The sequence below is a fragment of the Fukomys damarensis genome, unplaced genomic scaffold (genome assembly GCF_012274545.1).
Source record: "Fukomys damarensis isolate Sample0158 unplaced genomic scaffold, DMR_v1.0_HiC HiC_scaffold_27, whole genome shotgun sequence".
Lineage (NCBI taxonomy): Eukaryota > Metazoa > Chordata > Mammalia > Rodentia > Bathyergidae > Fukomys > Fukomys damarensis.
The window spans coordinates 1,522,706-1,536,148 of record NW_022900939.1 but is presented as its reverse complement, the minus strand read 5'-3'; the positions used below and the strand labels follow the sequence as shown (position 1 = coordinate 1,536,148).

Sequence of the window (13,443 nt, the reverse complement as noted above, 5' to 3'; positions counted from 1 at the left end):
AATCTTACATACTAGTCTAATAACTATTCTTCCCATTTAAGTAAATCCAAGTTTCTATTGCAAATATTTGTCAGGGGTTAGGAAAAGCTGTGGGTCCTTGTATTTCTTAAAAATTGAGTGAGCATCTGACATAAACAATGAAAAGACAAAAGGCTCATTTTGGCACAGTGTTCAGCCGTTCAGTCCATGGTCTGCTGACCCATTGCTGTGGACTTCAGCAAGGCAGGAACCCGGTGAAAGCAAGAGCAAGAGACCAGCCGCTCACATCAGAGCAGCCAGGATTCAGAGAGTGAGCTGTCCAGAGAGGACTGGTGGGGACCAGACAGGGTCCTCGAGCTCAGCCCAGGATGCCCTCCCCTCAGGAGGCCCTGCTCCCCTTGTCACCACTTCCAGTGATGCCATCAGGGTATTATTAATATACATAGAGCACAAACATCATATACTCCATTTGAGGATGTTGTAACCTTCATGATCCAGTCATTTTCCAAAAGGCCCATCAGTCCCGGACCAGCGCTGTAGCCCTTCAGGTCTAGGGAACATTTCAGGAATGGCTGTGCTGCCCACACCTCCGAATCCACAGGAAAGCCAGGGCTCTCAACCCAGATCATTTCCATGCACGCCACGCTGCCAGGTCCCAGCTGGATGTGGGGCCAAATGCCGGTAAAATTTGTTGTGGCCCAAAATACTCTCTTATTAAACTTGTGCTCTCTAGCTGTCATTTTTTATTCATGGTTTTGGGGAGTGAACATTTCATTCTGTCTGCAATGTCCTATGACTACCACCTACATGGCCATTTGCAGCCCATTGCTATACACAGTCACCAAGTCACCAAGGGTGTGTTGGGTGCTGATGGCCACTCCCCACGTCTCTCCTGGTCACCACAAAGATTTTTACCTTGCCTTCATGGGGCCATAAGTTCATCAGTCATTTCTATTGGAATGGTCTCACCTTGTTATCCTTGCTGTGTTCAAATACCCGTGAAATTGAATGGATGATTTTGGCCTTTGCAGCATTTGATTTGATTTCCTCTATCCTGGTAGTCCTCATTTCCTACCTGCTCATCCTCACAGCCATCCTCAGGATGAAGTCTGCAGAGGGCAGGCGCAAGGCCTTCTCCACCTGTGGGTCTCACCTGACCGTGGTCACCATGTTCTATGGGACAATGATATTCATGTAAGTGCAGCCCAGGTCCAGTCACCACAGCAACACTGACAGAGTGGCCTCTGCATTTTTTCCTGTGATCATTCCAGTGTTGAATCCCTTAATCTATAGCTTGAAGAACAAAGATGTAAAATGTGCTATCCAAAGGAAATGGAGAAAGACAGGCACTCTTTCTTCATAAAGAACATTATCCCAAAGAGTCAGGCTTCCACAAGCTTCTGCTCTGTTTTTCTCCACAATAGAAACCAACAATGAATGCACTCCAGGAATGTTGGAATGTTGGGCTTGGTGTACTAGTCCACTTCTAAATGGTGGAGACAAAATTAGTGATGAAAACTAAATCTTTTCCTCCTCCGAGGAACAGAAATGAAGTAGAGACATCATAATGGGATGTGTGGTGCTACAGTGAAATGGGCTGAGGCTCTGTGGGCCCCCGGTGCAGACAATCAGAAGGGTTTTCTTACTGGGAATGAGGAAAGTGGCGGGGACCCAGTGGAGTTAAGTGGCTGTGTGCTCCTTTCAATATCACAGTACCTTTCCTGTGCATGTGTGTCTGTGTGTTTGTAGTTTTGTGTTAGCAAACGCAGTCTTCCTGTTGCTGTCCACGTGTGTACCTGTGGGTGTTGTTAAAATCAGCCTTGCCTTGTGGCTCAGCAGGCTCGGTGGAACTGGACAGTCTGAGGAAATCGGTCCTAAGAATTTGCTCCAAAGCCCCTGTTCCAGGTTGTGACTTTGCAGCCTCTTTTCCAATCAATACCCTCCTTTCACATGCGAGCTCAGGAGCGCCTCCTAACCCAGCGTATCTGGCTCCCCAGCAGCCACAGTGGCGGTGTAGCATACTACGTCACCTACATCGGTTGAATTTTATCATGAGGAACACACCAATTAGATCAGCATATTGAAGTGTGCCATGTAAGCCTCTCATCTTCCCTGTTGGTTTCTTTTGCTTACAGGCTTTTTCTTTGTTCCTTGCTGCCTATTTTCATGTGATGATTGGCTGTTTTGCTCACCTCTGTAAATGGAAATAAGAATCTCTAAAAGCCACATTTGACCTTTTGTGAGATACCCAGTAGGTCTCTTTCTGAAAGAGGTACAGTGATGACTGTCATAGGACAGCGATCCACACACACACTCGTGTTTATAGCAGCCCTACTGATCGGAGCCAAATCTTGGAAGCAATCTGAATGTCTGTCAACAGGTGACTGGATAGTGGTCGTGTCGTATCTACACAGGCACGAAGAGTTACTCTGCCATAAAAGAATAAATTGGAAAAGAAGAATAAATTGGAATCATTTTTAGGAAAATGGTTATACTTTGAGACCATAATATTTAGTGAAATAAATCAGACACACAAAGTTAAATATGACACTGTTTCTCTCATATGAGGTACACAAAGTACCATATAAATAAAGAGAAAAATAAAAGATAGCTAATAGGAGGAAGGGAGATAGAACTTTGTCAAATGAGAGGGGGTTGAAGAGGTGAAGGCACGGGGTGGGAGGGGCCAAACAAGTGAAAAATGCATTGAGATGTCCTTGCGCCACCTCTCCACCGGGAATGTGACCATTGCATAATGCAAACACAGACAAATAGAAATAAAAATGGAAAAGAGATGCCTGCTCTGTGATGCATTAGGTACAGTGCTTTGCTTTCTGGGGAGGGATTTTCCTCATATTTGATGTGAATGACAATAAAAATTTTTTTATGTACCATCCCTTTATGACTTGGAAAAAGTAGAGAGGTGATTTCATAGTTTTGTTGAGCTATCTTTCTAGCGAGGTTGTAGTATGGTATGCACAGATGTATATACTTGAGCCTTAACACACTTATTCAATTAACCTTTCTCACCTTCCATGTATTTTTGAGAATTTATATCATTCAATGTCCATGAGATTTTCATTGCATCATAGAGAAATGTCTGTATTCGTAGTACACCAACATGTCACAGAATTACCTGTGTAGCCAGTCTGTTGCAATAAAAGTAAATCTTTTAAATAATAAAAGCCTACATTATATTGTCACAAGGCTGTAATTATTACTGGAGAGGTAACACAGTTTATCATTTGAATAAGATAAAAACAGTATAGTAAAGGGCTAAAGGTGTAGTGAAGGGCAGGGGAAAAGGAATAAGAGAAAAGAAAAAAATATGAGAAAATGAAAAATGGAAATAAAGTGTTTGTAAATGGGGAGGGGAGGAGTGGGTGAAGGTAGGGCAGGGACAAGGGAAAAAAATGAGAACCAAGATCTGTCATGTAAAAGTACAAGATCCCAATGATGAATGTAAGTGTACTGTATACCTAAAATGTACCAATAAACTCAATAAAAATACTATAATGCTTATCAATTTATCTATTTGCATGCCTGAAAATATTGTAATTTCTTAGAAAATAATTGAAATTGACAAGTGAAATATTAGTAGAGTTTTGTTATTAACTATAAATTTTAATTACTCTATTTTTAAATTATTACATTTGCCAAGTTAATTTCAGAAAAAAATAATTTTACAACAAAGGTAAATTTTTTAATATTTGAATTCATAAAATTATAGCATGAATCATGTAACCTGCTATTCCAGTTCTATTACAAACCTTGATAAGACTGAAAATCCCTCAAATGTTAAAATAATGACAAAACAGAAGATGTTGAGGTTTATGATTATATAACATATTTCATTCATTTTTAAAGTTCATCTGCATTGCATTAAGTAGATTTATAAATTTTTTCACAAAGCTTAATTTTTTACCCATTAAGTGTTAGTTTTCAAACAAGGAATTGGAATGTGGTAAAAGTACTACAAGGACAGTTGAGTCAATAGAGCTCAATATTTGGTACAATATGAATTCAGCTACTTCAGTCCAATTTAGAATAGGAAATACAAAAAAATAAGAAGGTCTATAAAAAATCAATTCATAGTTGGAGATAGGATCAGACTTGGTTTACTGTGTTTTTAATTTATATCAACACAACAAGTACTAACAGGAGAAATACTGAGTTGCGTCACAAATTGGAAATTGGTGTTAAAATAATTATTTTCTCCCACTCTAAAATCAAAATTGGGAACCCAACAAAAGTTTTGTGGGGAAAGGACCAACCACTTTTTAGGAATTCTCCAAGAAAAACAATATATTTTCATGTCTTGGAGAAATATTTCCCTACATCAAAAGCAGATAAATATATAGTGAAAAACTCTAAACTAAATGTCAGCAGTTGATTCTTGCAATATGTAAGAGAAAGTAATATACCATGTTGGATTTAATGAAGGACTCAATGTTTGGTTTTATACTAAAAAATCATGATGTTATTCTCCACATCAAGAATGAGGTGTGTGTGTGTGTGTGTTTGTGTGTGTGTGTGTGTGTGTGTGAGAGAGAGAGAGAGAGAGAGAGAGAGAGAGAGAGAGAGAGAGAGAGAGAGAGAGAGAGAGAGAGAGATTTTAGAAGTTCTAATATGCGGTATTGGCAAAAATCTGGACGGAATGTTAAATGAAAATTCCTAAGACTGACAATGTTCTTTTTTCTCCTTTCTTTCAATATTATCTGCAATTTTTACTTTATTTCATGACTCAGGCTTCCTAACCACTCTATGTAAAGGAAGTGCACTCTGCCCGGATGGTGTTTCGTCTCCCCAGCTTGCTGGTTTGTCTCTTGCGACTGTCAGAGGAGCACACGGTGCCATCATCACATCCACCTGAGACTCGTTGTGAGCCCTCAGCGACTCCCTGGCCTCGCTGCATTTTCCTCTGAGAAATTCCGAGGGGAAAGCTGACTAATGCGAATCAAGGCTTCTTTCTCTCCCTTGGGAAACAAGGTCTTATTGGGAGTTGGTTTCTCATGCCCTGGGACCTGAACATGAAGCAAACATAGTTCAGTGTGAGGGTCGCCCGGGACACCTGATAACTCATCCAACACTCTAGCTTGCTTCGTGCAGCAGTCCTGGCTTAGAGCTCCGATCTCTGCACAAGTAAGTTCTATTAGGTACTTTACTCTCTAGGAAGTCTAAATGTGCAGTCTAAGTCTTCTGAAAGTTTTTCAATTCCAATTATACCCAAGATAGAAATGGCATGTTCTGTTTGCTAAGTGACTCGAGTATCTATTCACAGAGAGCTAAGCGGCTCCTCTTAGTGATAGAACTTCAGCTGTAATATCCGAAATCCCTACTGGTAAGTTAAACTGCTTGAGTATTTATATAGAGGAACATATATTCCTTATGGGTTCTATTTCACCACAATACACGGAGAAATTTTATCTGCCTTAGAACTTGCAGAAGTTTTAGAGGAGATTTTGCCAGATAGAATGGGCACTTCTTAAGCGTCCCTGAAAGGTATGTTTCTGTGTTTCTCAGAAAGGCTAACAAAATGAAAGTTGATACAGAAGAGTTTGTGCTTTGGCATTGCCCAGGGTGCAAAACCCTAAGATACAAAGATCTTCCCGTGGCAGATGTCTGCTTCTATGTCTAATGACACCGAGTGACAGATGGAGGCTAAATATTGGTCCTAAACACAATACAGGTCCCAACAAGAATTAGAAAAATTCTAAGGGCTGGGAAGATAGATTATTGGTAACATGTTCGTTTAGTGAGCTCTAACCTTCATTGCTACCCTGGAATACACACAGGGGTGGATGTACATGCACACACACGCACACACACACACAACAATTTGCAAGTTAGAGGCCAGTAGAAAATAATCTTGAAATAAATTCAAAAGTTAAGAATGAATTTGTTTTGGTTTTTTCACTTGGGATAAATTTGGAAAGTGAAGAGACAATATAAGGATTAACAAAGTTATAATTTTAAAATTTTAGTTACTGGAGCGTTATTATATTTTTAGACCTACAAAGTAATTCACCTTCAAAACTCTTTGGGAAAATTGTTTAGTAAATTAAGTAGCTCTTATCAGAGCAAAATTCAAGCAAGAGCTTAGAAAAAGGCAGAAGAGAAGAGGAGATGTCCCGGAGAAACCAGTTCTGTTGGTTACATCTACTGCAATGCAAAGCAACCCTGGTTTTGCTATCTGTGTATTTCAGGAGAGGGAGAAAGAACAACAGATAAAAATATTAAGTCAGTTGAGGTACTCTCTCTCCCAAAGCTAATTAAACAGATTTATAAAGAAAGGTTCATAACTATTGGTGTTGATGATGTTTGTGATGGTTAAATTAGGGATGACGTGTCAGCATGAGCAACATGTTGAGTAGCTTCTGGGTAGGAGCCCCAGGGAGAGCAGCCTCATCAATCTGAGTGACATCACAGTGTCTTCACATAATGCTCTCTCCAATGCAGGGGAGAGGCTGGAGCTGGGGAAGAGCTGGCGCCGCACAGCCAGGCCAGCTTATGCTCATCTGTGAAGCTCTGAATAAAGTACCTTTACATTAAGTCAAACAAAACAAAAACTGCAGATTTTCAGTGTATTTTATTTTCTTACACATAAGCATATATTATGTGTCCAGGTTTTGTCTTTAAACTTTGGCCTTTATTTTTAATAGATGCAAAATTTGTACATATTTATGAGGTAAAATATAAAATGACATAGGTGAATATGGTGTGATGCTCAAATCAGGATGGTTATTATTTCCACTTCCTCAAACATTTGTCATTTCTATGAGTTCATAAACACTGGACTCTTCTAACTATTGTGAAATATATCCTAGTCTTTAAATGTGCAATATTTTAATTCACTTGTCATGCCTAACACAATGAATCACTGGGATTGAAATAAGAGTCTAAATTAAAAATTCTTCAAAAAAAAACCTAATAACTTTAACCAAAGATAATGTCAATATTGCATACAAATTTGTATGTTAATGTACCATTTATATTAGTCCAACATAAGAATATGGATAGTCTTGGAGCAAAAAAACAACTAAAAAAAGATTTTAAATAAAAATTGAAAAACAAATAACTGAACAAAAAGTGAACACTGAACCAAAATATGACCATTAAGTTTAGACTGTATCATTAACTATTGTTTTATGCAAATTTTCGGGTCACTTTTTCTCTCAGTCTCAGTTTCATCAGATGCACACTGTAGAGCCCTTCTACAGAATGATGAGATAATCATTCAGAAGTTCTTTGCATAACAGCCGAGATGCTGTGCTGTGTAAGTACTAGACATCTCCTTCACTAATTATTCTGTACAATAAAATCAAGCAGTCAGATTTTTAATGAATAAATATTGCAAGCAAATAATTTAAAAGTAAAACCATTTTCTGGCAAGTGAAGGATCAAGGAGACTGGGAAGGAACAGGCATAACAAACTGCTGCAATAAAGATCTGAGAGAAGGGTTTGTGCAAAGAGGGGTCAAGAGAAAATGAGGAGAGCAGCTTATTTTGGCAGAAGAAACGAAATGTGAAAATGAAAGAGGACTAGAGATCCAGAAGGTCACCAAGAATGAAGAACATGGAAGTGCAGGCTCATCAGTGGGTGAAGGAAGCAGAATGATGTGGAGAAAATCAGTAAGGAAAAGCCCAGATGCTGAAACTGCTTCCCAGAGAGACCTGAAATTCCCCAGGATGGTAGGTGGCAGGCATAGCCTGGAGAAGACTTCTGTGGGAACCAGACTAGGGTGACTGGAAGTCACTCTGGCTGCTGAGTCCCAAAACCATGCTCTCTTTTACCACCAGAAACACAAAGACACTTGTGTGCATCATGTCTAGTATGCACACATTTAGATATTGCATGTTTCTATAATTAATACCTGCATGATAACATTAGAATATGATATACTGAAATGAATATTGATTTATTAATATTAACTGTATCCAATAGTGAATAAAGAAGTTATCCTAACAGTTCTAAGAAACTCAGTTGCGTCTAGTGAGTTTTTATATCTCTGTTCTTTGAAAAGATGAGAAGAAAAACAAATAAGATTGGAAATTTTAAGTGTTAGTCAACCAAACTAGGCTGACATTAAATGAGACACTTAAAAATATGGCATCCAAAGTGAAATAAATAAGTCACACATGTGTAAATACCAAATAGTTTCCCTGGTGTGAATATTCTGCAACAATGCATAAGATTCTAATAAGATTACTGACATTTAGAAATTTGAAGAAAGGAGCTAAAGGTGTAGGGAAGGTGTGATGCATAGGGGAAGAACAAAAAGGGAAAAGAAAAAAATATGAGAGAATGAAAAGATGAAAATAAAGTGTTTGTAGATGGGGACAGGAGGAGGGGGTGAAGGGAGGGCAGAGGTAAGGGGAAAAAATGAGAATCAAGACTTGCCATGTAGAGGTACATGATCCCAACAATGAATGTAACTGTACTGTATCCCTAAAATGTACCAATAAACTCAATAAAATTAAAAAAATATATATGGCATCCAACCACAAATAATCATACTGTCTATTTCCTTCTTTCCATTTTTTTCAATTAAAAGATTCACACATTAAAATAAATGGCATCTGAGAATCACACCCATGTGCACAAGTTCATCCTTATAGGGGTCTCAGACCGCCCCGAGCTACAGGTCCCCCTCTTCCTCATCTTCCTGGGCATCTATGTGGTGACCACGGTGGGGAACCTGGGCATCATCATGCTCACCAGTGTGGACCCCCGACTGCAGACCCCCATGTACTTCTTCCTCCGACATCTGGCTGTCATCAACTACAGCAACTCCACTGTCATTGCCCCCAAAATGCTGAGCAACTTCTTAGCACAGAAGAAAACCATCTCCTACTATGCCTGTGCCACACAGCTGGGAGGATTCCTGGTTTTCATCGTGGCCGAGATCTTCATGCTGGCTGTGATGGCCTACGACCGCTACGTGGCAATCTGCAACCCCCTGCTCTACATGGTGGTGGTGTCTCGGCGGGTCTGCCTGCTGCTGGTGTCCCTCACCTACCTACATGGCCTTTTCACAGCTCTTGTAGTTACACCTTGTGTGTTCTCTGTGTCTTACTGTTCTGCCAACTTAATCAACCATTTTTACTGTGACAATGTCCCTTTGCTAGCATTGTCCTGTTCTGATACCTACATTCCAGAGACAGTGGTGTTCATCTTCTCCGGGACAAACTTATTTTTCTCCATGATTATTGTTCTAATATCCTACTTCAACATTGTCCTTGCCATTTTGAGAATACGTTCCTCAGAGGGGCGACGAAAAGCCTTTTCCACATGTGCCTCTCATATGACCACTGTCACCGTGTTCTATGGAACTCTGCTCTTCATGTATTTGCAACCCAGGACCAACCACTCCTTGGACACTGACAAAATGGCTTCTGTCTTCTACACCCTGGTGATACCAATGCTAAACCCTGCCATTTACAGCCTGAGGAACAAGGATGTGAAGGACGCGCTGAGGAGATTCCTCAGTAACCCACGCCACTCACTCAAACTAATGTCGATGTAAAACCACAGTGCGCTTCATGTAAGGGTTTCCATTCCACCATAAAAAGCAAAGCCCTGATCTTTTAAAAGGTGGTTATACGTGGTGGGAAATTCCATTAGTTTCAGTACGGACATTTTAATTAATTCTTAATGATCTTATCTCCCGTAACAACATATGTGAATTACAAAGAGTAATTTTAAAAGAAATACATTTTTATAAATGTTAAGATCCTAGGGGTTCTTATCATTGTTAATCAAAAACAGAGAAGGCCTGGCACCAGGTGGTGGAGTTGGGCGAGAGTCATCTCTTGAAAGGGCTGAGACTCTGATTACCATGCCTTTCATGAAAGACATCTTCACTTCCAATATTACAGATAATGCTTTTATTTTTGAAGCATTTTTTCCATTAAATTCTCAACTTTCACAAACTCACTTATTTTGTTCTTAAAGAAGTACATATCACAGAAAAATCAATTCTAGCAGAAATAAATAATGATAAAAAAGTATTCATTTTGAATGGAAATACAACATGCAGAAAACAGGTAGGAAGGTTCTCCTTTCCAGATCTCTCCCCAGTGCACGAACACAGAGAAATTTGTTGATACTCATCCAAAAACTATATTTTTGCCTCTCACAGAATTGTATAGACTTAATTATCTCTGCTATGAAACCATAACATTAGGCATGACTTCTTTTACTTTTAATGTTTGATGTGATTTGGCGTGAAATGCTCTTAAACCAAAGAAAGTATTATTTACAAAATGTCTGGGCCATCACTCCAGCACCAGGAAGGTAGCCTGGGCCCGGATCCACCACGGGAAGGAGAGCCACACCCTCTTCCGCCCTGAACTGCCATCACTCCAGTGCCAAGAAGGTAGCTGTGCAGGTGCCCCTGAACCCCCAAAACTCCCCTAACTACCACCCTCCTCCACCTCCCCACCCCACCCCCCCACACACATGCACATGCACTCTCAGACCTCCTGATTGTGCCAGTCTTTGGACCCACTCTGCAGAGGAGGCAGAGGTGGTCATTAAGGCTATTTTTCTGAGTTCCCAACTTTGAACATCTTTAAAGAAAGGGTCTGGGAAACCTGTAGAAGAAGTGTGGAGTTCAACTGTTCAGAAGGTTGGGGGATTCAATCTGGGCCTTGCAGCCTGAGGTCAGTCTGCATCATGGGCTTCTGCCATCAGCTAACTGAGATCAGGGATCTTGCATCCTAGAAGTGTCTGAGCCCCCAACCTAAATGGTAAATATACTGTATTGGAAAGCTTGTTCACTGCAGACATGTTTTGGACTGCTTCTTGATTTCAATTTAATTCAAATGGCTCAAGGGTAATAGACTAGTGATTACCACAGGTGGTCAGTTTCCAAGTTGTGCTTGATCATATTATGGTGCTGATTGTATCAGTTGGGATAAAGGATTGTGGTTGGTTTGATGAGCTGTTTTCTCTGATGTTATGAAGATGAGAATGTCTGTGGGTCGTTAGAGACCCAGAAGCTAGGGCACAACTATATCAGGAAGATTTGGGTGATAACCCAGAGATTAAACCAAGGACAACCCGACAACAAAAATAAAAATGAGAAAACACTTAAGCAAGACACAAAGACAGACTTTCAGTTCACCAATGGCAGACAGTAGGGCAAATGAGGATGAAAAGGTCGATAGTGAACCACCAGGACACCCTGAACTCAAAGCACAGGAAGTAACAAAACAGATCAATCAGGCTCTAGAAAAATTCAAAACAGAAATAATTTCCCAGATAACCATAGAGATGGTGAGCAAAATGAAAGTCATGATTCGAGACTCTAAAACAGAAACTGACAAAAAAATAGATGAGCTCAGGACCACAATAGAAACCATGAAGGCCCAGCATAAGAAAGAAGTGGAAACAATAAACGCCCAATGTAGGAAGGAAATGGAATCCATAAAGCTGATTCAAACAGATATCCAGGAGATTAAACACTCTATTGAAACTATATGCAACAGAATAAAAGAATGCAAAGATAGAATCTCAAATATAGAAGATAAGATTGCAGACAGTGACTGTGAAAAGAGAGGTCTCTTAAAAACAGTAGGGGATCATGAGAAATTGATCCAACAACTCCTAGATGATGCAAAGAAGAATAACATAACACTGATAGGAATCCATGAAGTATCAGGAGAAAATACAAATGATTTTTAAAAACCTGTTCACAGAATTAATGACAGAAAGGGGAATTTGACATACAGATAAGTGAGGCATATAGGACCCCAAATAGCCACAATAAAAAAAATCTACACCTAGACATATAATAATCAAGATCCCAGAAATCCAACAGAAGAACAAAATACTACAAGCAGTAAGAGAAAAGAAACAAATCACAGGCAAAGGAAAGCCCATCAGAATCACAGCAAACTTTTCAACACAAACCCTTAGGTCAAGGAGAGCATGGAGTGAGCTATTTCAAGCACTAAAAGAGAACGACCTCCAACCTAGACTGATGTATCCTGCAAAACTCTCTTTCAAAATGGATGGGGAAATAAGATACTTCCACGACAAAGAACACCTGAGAAACTACATGAATACCAAACCAGCATTGCAAGCAATTCTAAACAAGATCCTAGAAAAAGACAATGAAGGTAACAACACCATGGGACCCAACAGAGCAAATCAAATAGGCAAGGCAAGAAACTAAAACGAGAAGGTGAAAAAGTAAAAAGAGTCAACAAAAGGCCAATAATAGGACAATAATAAGTCAGTACATATCAGTTATAACCATCAATGTCAATGGCCTCAACTCACCAATCAAGAGAAGCAGACTGGCAGAATGGAATAAGAAGCAAAATCCAAAAATATGTTGCATACAAGAAACACACCTCGTGCAAAAAGAAACCCATAGACTGAAAGTGAAAGGATGGAAAACAATTCTCCATGTGACAGGAGCCCAGAAAAAAAGCAGGGGTAGCAATCTTATTTGCAGACAAAGTAAATTTCAAACCAAAACTTATTCTAGTATTATAGATGTAGGATAGTACTGTATCGTACCTCTGTGAGTGTAAGATATCTTCTACCTGCTTTATGATATGTAGTAATGACCGTGCTTTATCAGAGCTATGTTTAATGATGTTACTCTAGAATGTTATCTTTCCAGATGATGATTAAGATGCTAAAAAAATGGTGCCAGGTACCACAACAGCAACAGAACTTTGCTGTTTTCTGGGTATTATTCTTTTCTTTCTTTTTTTGTTTTTGTTTTTTTTAATGGAGTGTGCTGAATATCTATATTTTGTTCAGATGACTACAGAACCTGGAAAAGCTGTTGCTGCTATTGATGCATAACATACTGCTATTATTGAGATATATATAGATATATATATAGATATATCTATATATATATAATTTGAATTTTTGGAAATTTCAACTGTGCTGTTGACTTTGGAAAAAGTCATCCCAATTTATTGTGTTGAGTTGGCATTGTACAGAAATTAACAGCCATATTGGTCTAGAAATGTTCATTTTTTTCCATTTGTACAGGGGTAACACACTGTATTAAATATGTAAGGTCATATCTATGTGGTTTAGATTACAGAAACTAATAAAATATTCTCTAAATAATGGGGAAAAAAGAATAATATAAGACTACAAGAGCAAGAAACAATTATATTCAGGGACCATTTTCATCTTCAGAATTAAGGATTATTTTAATTTTACATCATTGCCTTTTCTCTCTTACTTTCCTTTTTAGTTTTATTTTAGGGTTCCCTATTTTTAATATTCATACAGAGATTTCTTTAACTGAAATACCAAATAGTTTCTCTGCTGTGAAAAACTATAATAGTACACAGGATCCTAATGCGATAATTAATAATGTGAAATAGGAAGTAAAGGGCTAAAGGTGTAGGGAAAGTGGGAAGGGTGGGGGAAAGGTAATAAGGGAGAGGAAAAAATATGAGAAAATGAAAACATGGAAATAAAGT

At 39.0% G+C, this 13,443-nt stretch overlaps 1 protein-coding gene across 1 annotated transcript; it reads left to right on the top strand.

The window, feature by feature from the left end:
- The first annotated feature begins 8,552 nt into the window (after positions 1 to 8,552).
- Positions 8,553 to 9,506, top strand: LOC104868408 (olfactory receptor 8J2). The gene has a single exon (XM_010633167.1). The coding sequence runs from the start codon at positions 8,553 to 8,555 to the stop codon at positions 9,504 to 9,506; it is 954 nt and encodes a 317-aa protein (XP_010631469.1).
- Positions 9,507 to 13,443: the final 3,937 nt, after the last annotated feature.